Source organism: Abramis brama (assembly GCF_963993115.1).
Source record: "Abramis brama genome assembly, chromosome: 12".
In the NCBI taxonomy this organism is placed as follows: Eukaryota; Metazoa; Chordata; class Actinopteri; order Cypriniformes; family Leuciscidae; genus Abramis; species Abramis brama.
The window spans coordinates 23,827,085-23,846,976 of record NC_139974.1 but is presented as its reverse complement, the minus strand read 5'-3'; the positions used below and the strand labels follow the sequence as shown (position 1 = coordinate 23,846,976).

At 36.3% G+C, this 19,892-nt stretch overlaps 1 protein-coding gene across 1 annotated transcript; it reads left to right on the top strand.

Moving 5' to 3' along the window:
* Positions 1–2,101: 2,101 nt before the first annotated feature.
* lin28ab (lin-28 homolog Ab) lies at positions 2,102–16,155 on the top strand (the record flags this gene model as incomplete). Its single annotated transcript, XM_084131168.1, has 4 exons — positions 2,102–2,150; positions 2,976–3,151; positions 11,159–11,337; positions 15,936–16,155. The coding sequence occupies 4 exons, from the start codon at positions 2,102–2,104 to the stop codon at positions 16,153–16,155; spliced, it is 624 nt and encodes a 207-aa protein (XP_083987294.1).
* Positions 16,156–19,892: the final 3,737 nt, after the last annotated feature.

Here is a 19,892-nt window from a genome sequence, read left to right as displayed (position 1 = left end):
GGTGCTGCACTGTTTCCTTCGACATGAGTCAGCAACCTGTGCTCTTGTTGAGAGTGCGTCTGTTAAGCAGATGAACGCCATCCAAGAATCTTGCATGAATATTTAATTGGAAAGTGGATGCGGCTTTAATTGTGTTTGTGGGTGACGGAACGCATGACAATCCAAATACAGTCATCAGAGCAGAGCCACAGCAGGAGCCCTGACTGACTCACTGCTCCTCATTCATTCACACACGCTCGGCCTATAGCCTATAAAATGCCTTCGAAGAGGAGGAGGGGGGTAGTTGGAAGGCTTTTAGGTTTTCGCAAGGCTGGTGTCCAATCCACATTAGTAGATTTAACAACAGAGAGAAACTTAAAGATTTTCATATCAAGATGCCCCCGGCGAATCCGCATCTGAATCACACAGGTGAGAAATTTATGATAGTCATATAGAGCATTCTAAAATAACTGACGAATAAATTAAAATACTGTTAAAACAGACATAATGTGTATAGGCTATAATAATAATGTATGCAATACGCATAAAATGGATATCTCCAGTATGAAAATATATGGAGCATAAATTTGTAATTTAGGCATTCGATGATGATAAAAAAAAAAAACTTTTACTGATATTAAATATATTTCCCTCCATGCTTGAAGGAATTATGCAAATGCATGTAACTGTAAATTGCTATGTGTGTGAAACACGACGCAATTCACATTCATTACGCGCTGGCGTCAGTGATCAATTAAATAGCATTTACACGGCTCAGTGTCTCATTGTTCTCTTTTGTGATCTCTGCTTGAGGTGTGAGAACAATAAGACACTGCGAACATGTGCGCTTCATGAAGCTCAAACCAGAACTTCTGTCATCTTTCAACTTAGTCTGTCAACATCATTAGCTACAGAGACATATTAATTGATGAGTTTATTTCATATTTTCTGCCATTTGAATACAAAAAAGTGACAAGTTACACAAACAGAACCCTGAAAGTAGCCCTATGCATTTTGTGTGCATTGATTTAAAAAAATACAATAAAAAATGTATTTTCGTAACTTTTTTAAGTGTATTATTTGTGAAACATACCGAAATACACTTTAAGGCCTATTTAAGGACAAATACAGACTTTGATTAAGAGGCACAAATGCCTTATGTTATTTTCATATAGGCTATTTCATTTAAAATATTTCACGTTCTGATCCCTCCCCCCACACACATTAACAACTAGGAAAAAATTACAGTATGTGTACCTACTGTGTTTTGTATAGATAATTCTCATAGCCTAAGTAACATATTGACCTGTTAAATATTAAAATAGGCTAACACATATTAAAAAATATAATGTTTTCGAAGAACACATTTTTTTAAGATGGATGTGAGATAGATTAACAAATGTCTTATGCAACAAATCAATACTTTATTTATGAAGAAAGTGGTCAGGCTGTTATTGCTGTCCCAATGTCTATCCACTATGTGGTGTGTGAGTGTCAGCATGCTGAGGGTCATTTCATAGGTTTAAGAGGGGAGGCCACTTCCTATTCCCCAAGCTTACTTGTTCTCAATCTGTGATTGGCTCATTGGCGAATTTGGACCCTACCGCTGCAGAAATGTGCAATTCATCAGCTCAAGTTGAGCATCACGTAGACTTGACCTAAAACTGAGGGAGGCTAGCCTAATAGAGGAGATGCTACAGTGACCCGTGTCCTATATGATTCACTCAGGAATTAACACTGACCACTGTTTTATGATCTTTTTTCGTGGTGTGAACCAAGAAGAGGTTGAAGACATCCTGGAGACATGGCTGAAGGTGAGGTCGTGGGTGATCTTCCAGTGGGGGGTCAGTGAAGAGAGAGTGGAATAAAGAAGAGGGGGTGGGACGGATCTTCTGCATTGTCTTTCAGATTTGGGGATCTTTACAAAGGACTCTTCCCAGAAGCCCTGAAATTTTCGCGTCGTTACCGCTAAAATGTATACCCCAAATCTTTTGTTTGTTCGTTTCTTCTGGCATCGGTAAAGTAGTATTATTTTGTTTGAGTTTGTTTTAGTTGGAGTTTTGAAATGTGGAGGAAAGTCTGAAGCTTTTTCACTAGCTACACGGGATTTATTTGGAGATTGATGGGCGAGATGGGTGAAATGGGCTCGGTTTATGAGCAATATTACACAGGTGAGCGGGTACATATTTGTGCTTATGATTGATTACTGAGAGTGCACGAGAACGCGCACTGATGAATCAACTTTCAGCTATTTTAGTCTTGTGTAGCCTATCATTTAATGATAAAAAGAGTAGCCTACTTTAAGGGAGCTTGATGAAAAATAGATTTTTGATTAAAAAAATAATGTCGTTTGATAATCTTTTACAATAGGTCTATGTGACGAGTTGATACTCACTGGTGACACATTATGGAAAAAATATAGCCTACCCATTTCAGGCCTATTCAGGTTTCTCATGGCCTGACTACAATATTCCCTATTTTGGAATTTGCATTTCCCAGATTTAGTGATGATTGTAATTTAAAACATAAATGTCTATATTTCTTGAGGGAAATTGAATGAATTATTGCGTTTTCACTTTCAATGCTATTAACAAAATCTGTAAAGAAATAATCTAAGAAAATTGTTGAAGTTACCTGTTGAATAGGCTTTTGATATAGCCTATACTCTCATTACAAAGTATGACATATTTATTTGCGTTACAAACGTTGTTTTGGTTTATATAGTGTAAAATAAGCACTGAACAAAGAGAAACTAAATGTATTCGCAAGGACAAAATCCATTTCGAGACGCATTTCATTCACTCGCGTTTCGCACGCAGCCTAGGCTATCTTCTGGCATTTTCACGCCAAGCGTCATGAATTCACTATGTCGAAACAGCAAAGTTAGAGCTTAGCCTACTGATTTATTTTGTTGATTTATTTTTGTCCACTTTCGATATCGAGATATTTGTGTTTGTAAAGTTAGTTGATATTCTTGTTTTTGTGCTTTTATGAAGGGGGCTGTGCAAAGACAGAGGAGGAGGAAGCCGCGAGCTCCGAGGAAGACTCGGGCTCGTTCCGTGGCGCTGGGGTCTGCAAATGGTTTAACGTGCGGATGGGCTTCGGCTTCCTGTCCATGACCCATCGTGAGGACATCTGTCTGGACCCACCCGTGGATGTGTTCGTTCATCAGGTGAGAGCAAATAAATCCTGCCGTTTTTATGGACCGGACCTGATAGCCTAAGGCCTTCCTCTGTCCCTTATCATAGCTTTATTTTCTCATGGTTTAAACGACAAAAACTCTGGTTACTAATAGCCTAAACTAAATATGTTCAGTAATAGTACATTTATAATTAGCTTGCACCATTTATAAAGCTTTAATTTAGTGTTTGGTGTTGATGCACGAACATTAACGCCTAAATATTCGATAGGCTATCAAAACCTGCATTCTTAAAAATAAAGGTTCTTCGTTCGTTCAGCAAAGAAACCTCTTTTTATCAGCAACCTTTTTTCGCTTTATAGGGTTCTTCAGTTGGCTGTGTGGTTATTTGTTAAGTCGTGCATGGTCTCTGCTGGATGTTTTGTGTGTAGTGGACAATAAGTTATTAGTTTAAAAGGCATCTTTTATTTGACATAGGACTTTAAAGCTCTAATTTTTTTGTTTCTCTAATTCTAGTTTTGGCTCTAATTGGGACCTTTATTTTTTAACATAAAGATGTTGTAGTTTTTATTTTGAGTGATTTTATTTGGATATTTGGGAATTTTTCACATTTCTGGTGGCGTTTGGAGGTTTAGACTGTGATATATTGGTAAATGCTTTTTATGAGAATTGGAAGGGTCAGAAAGCACTATCTGATTGTATTTTTTTTTTTTTTTAAATCAGGTTTTAAAATATGCCAAATTATTAAGCCATTGAAACTATAATCAATGCTATATTTATGCTATATTTATAAGTGCAATTTAATATAAAATATGTGCAGACTTTACTAGTGACACTAACCTCTCTATTTACAATGTTTAGATATGTGACCCTGGACCACAAAACCAGTCACATGGGTCAATTTTTTGAAATTGAGATTTATATATCATCTGAAAGCTGAATAAATAAGCATTCCATTGATGCATGGTTTGTTAGGATAGGACAATATTTGGATGAGATACAACTATTGAAAATCTGGAATCTGAGCGTGCAAAAAAATCGAAACATTGAGAAACTCACCTTTAAAGTTGTCCATTAATGTTCGCGATTGTGCTGCATTCACTCGCAAAAATAAATGTTTTATATATTTACGGTAGGAAATTTACAAAATATCTTCATGGAACATGATCTTTACTTAATATTCTCATGACTTTTGGCATAAAAGAAAAATCGATAATTTTGACCCATATAATGTATTGTTGGCTATTGCCACAAATATACCCTTGCGACATGTGACTGGTTTTGTGATCCAGGGTCACATATATCCTTTGTCTCAATTTTACTTGCAGGCCTGTGCTTTTACATTACTTCCAAGGATTGGCGCTGAAATATTTTGCAAAACAAAAGTGATTTAGTTCTGGTAGAGTTGGGTGAATTCCTGTAGCTCAAACTGTCCCAAAAAGATGCTATTTCTTGTCATTCTTGTCTGAGCTTTCTCACAGGGACACAGGTTCAAGTCCGGCCTGCAGCGTGTCCATGTTCCATGTCCAACTTTCCTTCATTCCCATCTAGCCCAAAAATGAAACCACAGTGAATATCTTAAATCTAAAATCACTCATATTGGCTACAGTGTATATACACACAAAGTGCTATATTTTAAAAATCCTGTTGAGTTTACTGTCTCCAGTCCTGAACACTTACCTTCTCACTCAGCAATAATTTAACAAGCTATTGCCACAGAACAACCAGCAAGTCGGCAAACAGTGGATCACCTATCGCCCCGAACCAAATGAGCTGCTGCCTCATGACTTGAGGTCATTGTGTAAAATTACCCAGAGATTAGAGCATCTTACGGGCAAGCAGCCCTACACATAGTGTCAAGTGATCTCTCTGTCTCTCTAAGTAAGAGGTCTTCGGTTACCTCCAGACTGGCTGTCTGGGAGGCTAAACAGAGGGTGTTAGGGCTTAGCATACATCACCTGTAAGTTGATTGACTGCACATTATGATGTAAAACTGTGATGGGACCAACCAAAACGTTTAAACAAAAACTGATAATTGTCATCATTTACTCACCCTCATGTCATTCCAAACTTGTGTGACTTTCAGTTTTGGTTACCATTAACTTCCATTGTGTGGGGACATTTATAAAATTATCAACGAAAATCATACAGATTTTGAACAAAATGAGTGTGAATAAATACATTTTGGGTGAATTTTGCCTTTTAAAAAATGTCCTGAAAGTATAAATGCATTAAGTTATGTTGATTTAATTAAGTGATTTGAATGCAGGGAGCATTCAAGACTGTTTTTCACATCATATACTGAAAAAAAACGTGTGTTGGATTTACATGATTTTATCATGTTCATCGGTTCTACATGAATCAATTAACACGCACATAATTTGTACAGTTTCAGTTGTGTCAACATCAAAAAATTATTTGAGTACTTGATTGGTTCACATTCGACTTACCTAATTTAATCTAGCAAACTGCACATTTTAGAGAATTACATTAATTGGAAGCAAATCAATTATTTTAAATCATAAATAGCCTAATGATTAAATCAGACAATCTGTTTTCCCCTTTTTTATGTGTTTATGTAAACCTCACATCAAGGTTTTGTGTAAATCTTCATAAACCAGCCAAATGGGCATAGTTGTGGCTTGTTGCTTATTAAAAAAATAATAATAATTGCCAGAGAGCCACCAATGAATCGGCTGATAAATCAATGAATGCATAGCACAACTCCTTAAAGCAATATTTCTCCCAAAATAAAAATTCTGTCATAATTATCCTCATGTCATTCAGTACATGTAAAACTTCCTTTCTTCTTCAAAACACAGAAAACAATTATACTTTTAACAATCTTTTAAATGTTTTTGTTTATACAATGAAAGTCAGGTGGATCCAGAATATCGGCTATCTGTTTTCTATGGAAGAAAAAAGTCACATATGACTGGAACAACATGAGGATGAGTAAAATGATAAAATTTTCATTTTGAGGTCAACTGTCCCTTTATTCACTATTGAAATGTAGGTTAACTGCGGCCAACACTTCAGAGCAAATGCAGTGAGAATTTGACTTTGTTTGCTTGGAGAAAGATTTCCAGACATTTTTGGGTGGTTTGGTTTTTAATAATCTCTTTCTGTGGATGTATTGATAATGCTCAGATTAGAGTGACTGCCATGGGACCTACCAGGTTAAAAAAAAGACAATGGCTGTCATTGTCAAACCTTCAGAAGGAAATCCTGCCTTCCTTAAATCTTTGAATCACTGAATGAATGGTGTTTGTGTGCGAGGATGACCAAAAAGAGGGGTCAGTGGAGAGAGATTTCATAATTAATGGTGAAAAATAGTTGAAAGAGAATGTTGGGAATGGGAAAAAGGGGGGCAGGGAGAGAGTATTTTGGGGGAGGGGGTTGTTAGCTAAATTCATTGACAAAAAAACCCTCTGTAGTAAAAGAGGAGGGTGAGTGGTAGAGAAGGTCAAAGGATAGAGCCGTGGATGGTTTCAGGAAGCTTTGGCGGGGGTTGGGCCTGATTCCTTCTCCAGCGACCCCCTCCTGTGTGAGATGGGTGTCAGAGCCAAGACTGACATCATGTGAGAGCCAAAGCGTGGACCACTGTGGACGTCTCACCTGGTGTAGCCAGCAGTATTGGGAATTGCTACATTGCAATGGTCAGCCTTTTAACAAACTACAGTTTAAAGAAGTTAAACAGCCTAGCTTTTTTCCTCCCAACAGAAGCTCATTGGAAAAATGTGCCTCTACCTTTTAATTTCCTGCAAAACTCCCAAAACACACATCTACAAACAATTCATTGCAGTTTCAAAACAACAACAACAACTTTTATTCCTTTTCACACAAATTATGATTACAGGGGCAAATTATCAATTCATACAGACTCATTTTCACTTGGTTCCTTGCACAATACTATATTGTCATCTCAAAATGCTTTAAGTGAATGATTTGTATAGACTAATCATATAACGGGCTCCAATGTATGGCTTTTCTGACATAGTAAACTTGCTCGGTAGCTCAGCATTGAGACACAAGTCATGCAACTTGATAAAAGAGCTCAAAGACTTGTAGAATCAAGCTAAAACGGCATGGTTACATTAGCAAATGCGTTTTTATCACTCTTTTGTTAACACTATTGGTTAGGTTTTGGTTGGGTTTAGTGTAAGTGGTGCATTATTTACAAATTCGATTGAACATTAACCTTTTTGCGCCACTCACCGGACATTTAATTTCCGAACTGCCCCAAAACACACAACTACTAATGTAATAAAATGTTGCCAAAATAAACAAGAAGAGCAGCCTGGTGTTTTGCTCTTAGAGAGAATGTGTGGAATTTATTACAGACCATTAAGGGCCCTATTTTAACGATCTGAAACGCAAGTGTCAAAGCGCAAAGCGCAAGTAACTTTGTGGGCGGGTCTCGGCGCTGTTGCTATTTTCCCGGCGGGATAAATGGCTCTTGCGCCCGGCGCAAATCTAAAAGGGGTTGGTCTGAAGTAGCTTCATTATTCATAGGTGTGGTTTGGGCGTAACGTGAAATAAACCAATCAGAGCGACATCTCACATTCCCTTTAAGAGCAGACGCGCTTTTTCCTTGGCGTATTGCTATTATAACGGCGGATCTATCTATCTATCTATCTATCTATCTATCTATCTATCTATCTATCTATCTATCTATCTATCTATCTATCGTTTGTAATAATATGATTTGCAAAAATGAAAACTGCTGCTTCTGTGTAGATTAGAGAATCAAAGTGTATGCGCGTTGTGCACGCTATACATTACGGTCAAGCATGCGCCCTTAAAATAGCATAATGAACAACGTGTGACGCGCCACTGACTTTAGACTAGGTTTTTTCTGGCCTGTGGCGCAATTGTTTTATGGAACAGTAAAATAGCACCAGGGATTGTTTGCGCCGGGACACGCCTCCTTTTTTGCGCTGAACCACCCAGGGAGCGCAAGTTCATTCCCTAGTTTAGCGACATGCTTTTGTGGAGGGAAAAGCGCGCTTTGCGCGGGTGCAAAATAGGATAGGGCCCTAAGAGTTTAATGGGTAAAACACTAAAAACATTCTTTTAAAGCATGTCCTCGCGAGAAGATAAGCAATTTTAATATAAGGACATATTTTAAGGTACAGAACCAACACTACCAACTTAGGTAAATACTTCAGTCCCACTTTATATTAGGTATATTTAACACTATGTACTAACATTTAAATTAATTATTTGATACAATGCAGTTAGTGTGTACTTTTACATTGTACTTTTATTTATTAAATGTATTTATTTAAAAAAACACCTGCATTTAATTACATATGTAATTACACTGTTGACCCTTTCCCCTCTTAACCCACCCTTAAACCTATACCTTTAACACCAAACCTGTCCCTAAACTTCCCCGTGTCCCACCTCAATAGCAGCAAGTGTTTCGCAATACAACATGAACACAATACATTTGACTTATTTTTTGATGTAAGTACATAGTAGTTAAAGACACCTAATATAAAGTGTGACCAATTATTCTCTAAACACAATGCATACATCAGCTTGATACCATGATCTCACACATACACCAACTTGTCTGATATTTGGTCTCCAAGTTGTTGTTTGTTAAGAGTACAAGCAAGAAGGTTGTTGTTAAAGGTAGATCCTTTCTCAAGCCCCATTTCCATGCATCTGTAGAGCAAGTATCTCAGGAATGTGAGCTTCCCCCACCTTTTCCCATAGCAAACCCACAGCTTGATGGCCAGGGTGAGATTTAACCAGATGGCGTTATTTTGGGAAAGCTCATCTGCCCATCCCAGTCATTTCAATAGCCGCACGTTCATTGCTTTTTCTAGAGAAACAATAAAGGTGCAAATGTGATGTTTGAGTAACATCCAGTCTCCTAAGATGCTATTGTCTGGTTGAATTTTGAAAGCAGAGATGTATCTTTCACTAGCTATGATATCTTACAATATTCTGCATGTAGGCTGCTGGTTTGAGTCTTCAGTTTCGGATGCAGCCATTGATGGACACAGATCTTCAAAGTTAATTGGTGGTGAGACCAGATGAAGAAGCCGTTTTGAACTGAGTGTTATATGAAGAGGTTGTTGTGTCGCTGCCACAGTGAAAGGGGATGTAGCAAGTAGCAACATTGTTGGGGGCAGGGAAGATTGTGTTTTTACTGGTTCTTACAGAATTGCACAGCTCTGCGAGAAAGGTTACTGCTGAAGTGAATTGACTATTCAGTGTGGCTTAGTTAAACTTATTTTGTTGAGATGGCATGCTGAAAGTGGGAATTTTGCTTAAATGTGCAGTGTACAACAGAGAAGACTTGATCTTCCACCTACAGTGTGAAAAATCTGAAGTAATTATCATGTTTAATTTTCAACTTTTTATTTGACTATACTTCCAAACGTTAAACAGATTATGATGATAAATGCAAAATAATCTTTTTTCATTGCCCAGAACTGGATGGCACTCAAAAGCAACATGCAACAACAAAGTAATATACAACATTTAGCAGAATAGAGCTGGGTGATAATTTACATTTTTCAAAGCAATCAAGCAATTGAGACCATCATTTATTACATATAATTTCTTACATGGCATAAAAAAAGATCTTTAAAAACTGCACATTTGCATGAATATTTGTACATATAATTTTATTTTTATATCAAATTTGTATTAAATTATAATTTGGCAAGAGGAGGGGCTGGTAATCATAAAAATGTGTATGTAGGCTTGGGACTCAAATTTATTCCAGTTCTGGAATCGGATACTTAAGGGGTTAGTTCACCCAAAAATGAAAATTATGTCATTAATGACTCACCCTCATGTCGTTCCAAGCCCGTAAGACCTCCGTTCATCTTCGGAACACAGTTTAAGATATTTTAGATTTAGTCCGAGAGCTTTCTGTCCCTCCATTGAAAATGTATGTACGGTATACTGTCCATGTCCAGAAAGCTAATAAAGACATCACCAAAGTAGTCCAAGTGACTACAGTGGCTCAATCTTAAGTTTATAAAGCGACGAGAATACTTTTTATGCGCAAAACCCCCCAAAAATAACGACTTTATTCCACTATTCATTTCCTTCTCTCTGGGCCTCGAGTTTTTTCACGTAGTATAACTGCGCAGCGCATCTGTGTTGTATGTCACACGTAGGCTCACTATTGGCCGACGCTGGTCATGTGTGTGATGCGTGTGATGTACAACCCAGAAGCGCTGCGCAGTTATACTACGTGAAAAAACTCGAGGCCCAGAGAGAAGGAAATGAATAGTGGAATAAAGTCGTTATTTTGGGGGTTTTTTGCGCATAAAAAGTATTCTCGTCGCTTAATGTGGGTTTAAACCATTCAGTTACAAAAAATGGATCCGTGCATTAGGTCTTAAAGTGATAGCAGCCTAATAAAGGCCCCGATATAATTCAAGTGAAATCGAAGAACAAACTGCTGTAACGTCATTTCGTACAAAATTAACTTGGTTTGGAGTTCGTTTTGGGAGTTCAGTACAGCTAGACAAAGCAAACTTTCTGGAAAAATAAACGGCTGATGATTCTGTTATTGAGAGGAAAGCGTGCAGGAGATATTTATATATTCATCTAAACGCCGCTCTCAGCAGTGTGGGTGGCATCGGATGTTCATATTTTTTCAGCTGCAACAGAATGTTTTGCAAAAAGACAGAATAAATATGTTTGATATCGAAATATTTGACTTTTTTTTACCATATTGGAATCAAAACTGGGAATCGATAAGAATCGAAATCAATAAGCAGAATCAGAATTGGAATCGAAATTGAAATTGCGAAAATTCAAATTATACCCAACTGTAATATTCATGTAAATAAATAAATTGTATGTTTATAAATAGACACAAATGATTACCAACCCTTTTTAAATAAAACTATTTCAATTTATAATAAATATTAAATAATATTATTAATAATTAATTTATTATTTATTAAGCATTTGTTTAGATGCTTAAAAGATAAATCAGCAGTTTCATAATATACATATGATCCAAGCATCTAAAGCAGTGTTTCTATTATATCTCTGCAGAGCAAGCTTCATATGGAGGGCTTCCGCAGTCTGAAGGAAGGGGAAGCTGTGGAGTTCACCTTCAAAAGATCATCTAAGGGTCTGGAGTCCTTGTGGGTGACGGGGCCAGACGGGGCACAGTGCGTAGGCAGTGAGAAAAAACCCAAGGGTGCCCAAAAACGCCGTTCAAAAGGAGATCGGTTAGTGCTGTCTGTTCTCTTCTACGACATTTTCACTTATACTATGTGATAAATGCTTCATGAAGTGCATGAATACAATACTCATCAATCTGAGAATTGAGTCTTTTCACATTCATGCTTTTACCAGTCATTCTCCTAGGGTGGGCATGGTCAATGCCAAGGTTAAACTCTCAAATATAGAATGTAATATTTCACAAAATCAATGGGTAAAATGTGTGTGTGTGTGTATATATTAGCCATATTTTTGTATTAATAAATAAATATATATATATATATATTTATTTATTATCCGAGTCCAAGTCCGAGTACAAATGGGCCCGAGTCGGACTTGAGTCCGAGTCCTTAACATCCGAGTCCGAGTCGAGTCCGGCCGAGTCCACAAAGATTTCAATGATTTGAAATTGACCTTTCACAAAGACCCGCCCCTCTTAGTTACTGTTGCTACGTCTGACAAGCCATTCTGCTCTCAATCCACACAGTGTTCTCACACAGTGAAAAATTTATTGCGGCGCAAAGAGGATACTGACAATGAGCCAACAGACAAGACAGAGCAGGGTCCTTTTGGTATAAAATAAAGTCTCAAAATTTTGTGAAATTCAAACAATAAATACCATTTTGTGGCGCTTTACTGTATAGCGCCTTAGTTCAAGCAGCATGTGAACTGATCATCTATTTTAGTTATAGCACGATTTAAACATGAATGAACATTAGAAATGCAAAAAGATGTCAATACACACCTTTTAGTTTTGATTTGGTTTGTTTGTCAGACAAAAATGGTGGATATCTGCTTTATGATTGGTCACATTATTCAGAATCTGCAAGGTAATGCTCAAGAATATGCAACACGATGCATTAAGAGCCAGGGGTAAACGTTTGATCAAGAAGATAGTGATATGTACATTTTTCTTATTTTCTTTTATGTTAATATCATATTTAGCCTCTGAAGGGCAGTATTAAATTAATTAATGAATTTTTAAACAAAATATGAACAATTTACACCAATTTACACGCCCTGGCTCTGAATGGATGTTTCCTTCTTGAGCATCACTGAATGTTTTCAGTGTTTGTAATACCAGTAGTTGTGTATGAATCCCAGTGTGAAAAGATGGATCTCAAAATCATACAATCACTGCTAGTAAAGAGTCAAATATGCAGAAGATGCTGGAAAAGCAAAGAATGTGCAGGAGCTGGAGGATTTTTCTGAAGACCATTGGGCAGTTTAACTGTTCGGGACAAAGGGATTCATGAACAACCATTACAAAAAACAAAAAAAAAACAAAAAAACAAAAAAAAAACCAGTTGTGGATCATTCAGCTCAATGACACACAGTATTAAAAATCAAGCTTATGTAATTTGTCTTGTAATTTTTTTGTTGTATTTTGTCTTGTGGACTAGGCTATAGCCTAGGCTACTTAAACATCTGTAATGTGAAAAAGATTTTTCAGGGCAGTATAAAAAAAACAAAACGTTTTTATGATCCGTATTATTAAAAAATAAATAAAATAACATTTTAGAGGTTCTGCAAGGTGTATGTAAACTTATTATTAAAGTATAATGTAACAAAAATCATAACATTATTAGACCCCAAAATGTTGCAATGGTTATCACGTTCTCATGTTGCTATGGTTACTATGTCAAATCATCGCAATTTCATGACTCACAGGACTATAATTTAGCGGGTTCACTCGCACATTTAAATGCTGTTATCACTCCTCAAACTTTACAGTGTGAATGTAACCACTGGTCCTCTAGAAGCATGAAAAACAAAACTATTATTTAGATCGTCAATAGCGCTCCCTTTAAAGCCATCACTTAGGCTACTTACCGCGTTCTGCACTCTCACTGAAACTCTCATCATAAACACTGAAGTTGTCCGCACTGCAGTGAATCTCTTATTTACATCGCGTCTAGACTTTGTTGTTTATAAGGAGATTTTTGCGAAAGGATAAAGCTCGCGCTGATTCTGAACATTTTGAGTGAATTATCCACATGGTGACTAAAACGCCTCTGATTTGCCACTGCGTTCATGCGCGTTCACATGTCTGTGATTGGCTACAATGCTCAACGCTGAAACAACACTAACGTTAGCTTCGTTTCGTTTTTGAATAATAAAATATTGTGTCCTCCAGTGCCCGGACTCGACTGTACTCGGCAAATTTTCCGAGTCTAAAATGTCTGAGTCCGTGACAATTCCGAGTACAAATTCACCCGAGTGCGTGACAAGTCCGAGTTCATTCAAAATTGGACTCGAGTCCGAGTCCGAGTTCGAGTACCCCAACTCTATATATATATATATATATATATATATATATATATATATATATATACATACATACATACATACATACATACATACATACATACATATATATATATATATATATATATATATATATATATATATATATATATATATATATATATATATATATAAATGTTCAGGATGTTGCTTTTGAATTGCTCTGACACAATATCTCGAAGAGCATTTCCTTCCAACACCCTGTGCATTGGTGACTTGACCTGCTGAATCAATAGGTTGTTTAAAATCTCATAGCTCAGAATTTAGGCACACACAGTTGCCCACCCCCCACAGCAACAACTGCAGGTTATTGATAAGCACCTCCCACAATCCTCAGCTGTATCTAATCACAGTGGTGGGTTGAGTGTGAATCTGAACCCATCAAAGCGATTGCAGTTTTGACAATTGCGCATGAATGACAGTGTCATAAGCTCAGTTACGCAGCTGTGCATTGTTGCAGTAGTGACAGTCCTGTCATTTCTACGAGAGCAGCTGCCATAATCCGCTATCGCAACAAATTCAACATGAAAATTTTCCATTTAGTAAAATGTACTTTCTCCTGCTGCTTATCATTGCTACTCCATCTTTCTCTCTGTCTGTTGCTCCTGATGGAGGATCAGATCCTGCCCTTTTGATTAATAACAGATGTAGGTGCCTGAGAAAGGTCAGAGGTGAATGCTGCCATAGCAACCCTGAGGTGTGATGTATGTGAACCGGGTGGGGGTGGGCAGGAGAGAGCAGGGATCAAAGTGCAAAGGTCATGCTGCATATTGAAACAAAGAGCCAAAGAGATGCCCAACCTCCTCTGAAGCACACCACCTTCCTCTGGCCGATCAATACCTCCCCCCCTCAGTTCTGCTGCAGGGAGACTGATGGGCTTAAATGCACAGGAAGTTTTCATTTAAACGAATAGCCAACCCCAAAATGGAAATGGTTATATTTTTAGGTGACAGACACTGGAGTATCGTGCTAAACTCCACTCTGCTTTAGGAGACTTGGAATGTAGCACAAATCATGTGAACAAATCATTGTTTATTCATTATATTTAAAATATTATAAATAAAAAAAAGTTATTGTAAACTCCACTAATACTGCTCTTATATTTACAGCTTCAGAAGACTTGGAATATAGCGCCAATCATTTGATTGTTTATTTGTTTATTTTATTAATATTTTAAGTGAATTGTGAATAATCATACTTAACTCAAATACGTTTATTTATTTATCTGAAGAGTAAATGAGTTGTGAATAAGTCCTCATACTAAACTCAAATCAATTTAATTCATTTTTATTTATTTATTTATTTATGTGAATAGTAAATAAGTTGTGAATAAGTTATCATACTAAACTCAAATTTATTTGTATGTATTTACTTTTATATTTTAAGTAAACCATATAATACTGAACTCAAATTTATTCTTTTTATTTATTTATTAAGTGACTTATCATATGTTATCATATTTAACTTATATTTATTTATTTGTTTTGTTTGTTTAAGTGAGTCGTAAATAGGTTGTGAATAAGTTATCATACAAAACTGTATCCTCCAATTTTTTCTTGTATTTATTTCTTAAGTGACTCGTAAATAAGTTAACATTAAACTCCTATTTATTTGTTTGTTTGTCACTTCATTTCAATTCATTCTTCAATTCATTAAGTCACTTGTAAATAAGACGTGAGTAAGCTATCATACTAAACTCAAATTTATTTATATATTTATTATATTTAAGAAAATCGTGAACAAGTTATACTAAAGTTGTTAATTTATTATTATTATTATTAATCATCATCAATCATAAGAAGAATAATCATAAGTAGAATAAGAAGATAGTCATAATCCTTTTTGGAGCTCAGTTGTATCCATCCCCATTCATCTTTACTGTTCACTCTGCTATTTTTTTTTTTTTTTTTGTCATTTCTGCTGAACATCATAAGGGTTAATAAATCAGTCTTGGATTCTATGGTGCTGTAGATGTACACAAAACATTGTCATTCTCCTTTTACATCATTGTCTTTACATAGATAATAAGACAGGATAATAATGCCATGTAAAACATCTCGAACTTTAAGAAAGTTGTGCATACTAGTCATATTGCAGTTCCGTTCGGTTAAGCAACAAGATGTCTGCCTCATAATCATAATCATAAACGCTTCACATGCTAAATACTAATTGGCTCTCTCATATATTTCCTACCCTGGATTGATAATTCTTTCACAGTGGCCCTTGATTTCAAACATTTGACTGCCCTCTAGTGGTCTTTCATGCAAATAACACCTTTGTTTTCCCGCACCATTTCCAGATGCTTCAACTGTGGAGGGCCGAATCATCATGCCAAAGAATGCCAACTACCACCTCAGCCTAAAAAGTGCCATTTTTGCCAAAGCATCTCCCACATGGTGGCCAACTGTCCAATCAAAGCACAACAGTTGTCACCAGGATCTCAGGGAAAATCAACAACCTCAACAGGAGAAGATGATGACATGAGCCACACCCCCTTACCTCCCGAGAGCTCTGATTAGGTGGGGGAAGGTTGTCATGGAAACACAAGCACCAATCAAAAAATGTCAAGCTGCTTTTGGAACTAACTCAGGTTTTTCTTTTTCAAACAGCAGAAATGAATGTCCCCTCTTACTTTTGTACTTTAGTCAGGAAATTAAAAACCAGATTAAATTAATATAGAAAGTTATACTAAGAAATACGATTACTATCCTATCCATCTTTAGCCATTTTGTTCGTTAAAATATCTGTAGCTCAGCTGTGCAAGGTCCTTCTGTCTATTCACAGAATTGATTTGGGATGAATTCCAGATATTTTAGATGGAGGATGATGATGATATGAATGTATTCAGAGGGCAAATCTCACAAAAACATGTCCAAGTCATGACACTTATTTGGAATTTTATAAATCATGTTTCCTTGTCCTTTTCTAAATATTATCTAGAGTTAATCCATATTTATATGCTGCAATTGTATTTTATTTTTCATATTTTTAAGTAATGCGAGTTGGATGTCACATTGCAAAAAATAAATAAAAAAATCTTAAATTATGTTTTGCTTAAATGATAATCCTATTTTTTTGATTATTGGGTAAAATGTTGTATGTAGTACAGAACTAATGTACTTGACAGGTTTTGTGAGATCTGCCCTAAAGTAAGAAGAAAGTGTTAGAGAGAAAGATTTTCATTTTCTGCCTTAGCTAGAAAAGTGTCTTAGATTTGTACTGAAACAATCAAAACACATCATGTTGACAAATTGCAATAAGCCTGGATATTATGCATATCTGTCTTTGTGCTCAAGTACAAATGATCACTTGCTTTCTGATGACAAAATTAGCTTTTTGTCATCCACCACTACATTTGAGAAATCATACTGAATTTCCTTTTTTTTTTCTCTTGCTGGTGTTGTCTGACACTCTTTGTGACTGATCTAATCCACAGGCCAAATGAATGTTAAAAGCTTGCGTTTGTGCAGATCATACATCCGTCTCTTTGTATCACGAGTGGAAATATTTTGACTGCACTGTCACTAGTTAGTTACTATACGAAAGACACAGTGACTTTCTTAGATTGTTTAATGCTGTATAATTGTAACGTAAGGCTTGCTCTCATTTAAAAAATCTGGGAAATTCTAGAAAATGTCCTGAGGAAATCGACCAAATTCCCAAATGCTAAATGTGGACAAATAGCACATTTTTTAAAACGATAATCTTTTTTCTTTCTAAGCGTTAAGTGATACTCAAATGATGTGCCAGGTTTGTCAAAGCTTATTCCAAGAGGAGATCCTGACTTCCTTGATCTCACTTTATTGTATATAATAATTGTAAAAAGAAATTCAAACCATTGTTATTTATTTGTAGCAACAAACTGACCTCAAACTATGGGATGTTGTGATGGACTCAGTTTGCTCTCAGTCACAACAAGAGCTAAATTCTTTTGCTAATTATTTCATAGTCTAACAATGTTTTTAACTGTAGTAATGAGTTGATTGACAGCTGGGGACCATTATTCACAGTGTTTAAAATAGGCTGAGACTAATTTTGTGATGCACTCATTTTATTTATGGCCTTTCTTTCAAAAAAAAAAAAGTTAGTTTGTTCTCTTTTTGACAGGGAGCAACAGAGTTGTCAAGCTTCACTGTTTGAGGAAAGCATTGTCTTTGCCAAATGAAAGCATAATGAATTGTGTATTCTTTTAGCCTTTTTGTATATTTGACGTGGTTTTCAAACTTTCAGAAACTCAGTGGAAAAAACTAAACTAAACACTTGTAACAATACTACAATTATTTAATATTGCTTGCAGCAAAGCACAAACCGGTTTGGTTTCAACTCAAATAAACTTGACTTAGGAAAAATCTTCTATTTTAAACAAGACGCAATAGGAATGGTCATTTCGTATAATCACTGCATGCGTTGAACTCATGGTTTAATGTTACAATGGTTTGTTAGTAACCTCAAAACTATCAGCACATCACTTCTCTTTCGGTTTCTGTATTATTGCATGGAAGTAGGTGTTAGAGTAGTTTAGGATTGGGTGGATGGGTCTCGCCTAGAACAACCTGTTGAAAACTTTGCAGTTTAAGGGATGTGAAGGTTTCTTTCTGATTGAATCTTAGTTCATGCCATTATTGTATATTGCATTATCATTTCAATATTTTTATTGTATTGTTTTTTAATCTTTTATTTAAAGTGAGAACAAGATACGTAACTTGTTTTGAATCTATACAAATCTACCTCAGGGTGTGTTGAAATGTATTAAATGGACGTTGTTACCGGAACATTGTCTGTTTAAGTGTGTGTGTGATGTGTGTGTGCTCTTTATTTTTATTTTTATAGGTTTAATGTATTTAATTTTGGAGGTGTGAGTTTCGGTCAAAAGTGTTTGAATTTTTGGTTTACGTTTAGACCAACTCACAAGACAAATGCAACTGTAATATTGCTCAAGTTGTCTTTTTTTAAATCTTTTTTTACTGTAATGTGTCTGAGATTGTCAACTCAGGAATATGTGTTAATTATTTCTTGTTTGTTTCTAATGAAGAGGATAATCAATGTTGGTGACCTTGATTTTTTGTGTTGTTATCATGATTATAATTATTGCTGATGTTCACTGATGCTCAGGGTTCCAAATGCTGCACAGATACGAAACCCTGCTCATGTCTAGTTAGTGTTTCCTTTGGTCTTCTTGCGTTCTCGTTGCATGTGGTAAGCTGTGGTTAAGACTGTGTGTTTCATGTGCGTTTGATGAAGACAAATATGTTTTTGTTCCAGTGACCAAAGAATGTAGCCGCATTGAATATGGCAAACGAATAGCGTGGAGCTCGGTTTGTGGAGTGTCCTCTGCATTGATCCATGTTAAGTGGTTTCAGAGAGAACTATTTCATTTTCAGTTTATCGTGACAAAGCATGCAAAGAATGTTGTGCCCCCAAAAAATGTGTTTTCAGTGTTGACAACTGCTTTCTAGTGAATAAATATCTTTTTATGATTATGCTGGTATTTTGTTACTTCCACAAGTGGTGTGATGGTGTTGGATGTGTGTGGTTAAGAGGGAGGTGATTTTGGCTTATAGCAAGTATCAGAAACTTGCAGCCTCGCTTTTATTTTCTTTATTTCCAATATCTGTTATATTCCTGCTAGAAACTTTATTTTCTTCAGTGAAAAAAATGGCACAATAAAAAGATTGTTAACAAGTGGTGTTATCTTGATTTTTCATTCACACCAAATTTAATCTCAAGCAAATTATATCAGACCTGTGACTCGTTTTTGCCGAGGAAATGATAGAAAAACTGAAATTGGACCAATCAGCTATGAGCAATGTCACTCCCCCAATTCCGTGGGCTCGGCCTTCTCAGAGCCGTGGATGTTGCTTGGGCTCATCGGCTCTTCAGCTCCACCTGGTTCTCCGCCTCCATCAGTCGTTCCCCTGGTGTCGTCAGCCAAGTCTCCATCATGGCTCCTCCCTCCCTCGACTCCACTGTGGGCCATCGTCCTGGCTGTGCTCTGGGTCCCCTCCATCACTTCAATTGATGTTCAACAAATAATAAACAGATGATTAAATGATAAAGCTTGGGTTGCTGAATCAATCCCTTTCGTCAAAAGCACTTTTTGTAAATTATAATTACAGATCATAACCTAGATGTGCTGTGTTTGACAGAAACCTGACTAAAACCAGACGATTACATTACTTTAAATGAGTCCACCACCCAAGATTACCGTTATTAACACAAGCCTTGTCTGGTTAAATGTTGTTTTTATCATTTTATC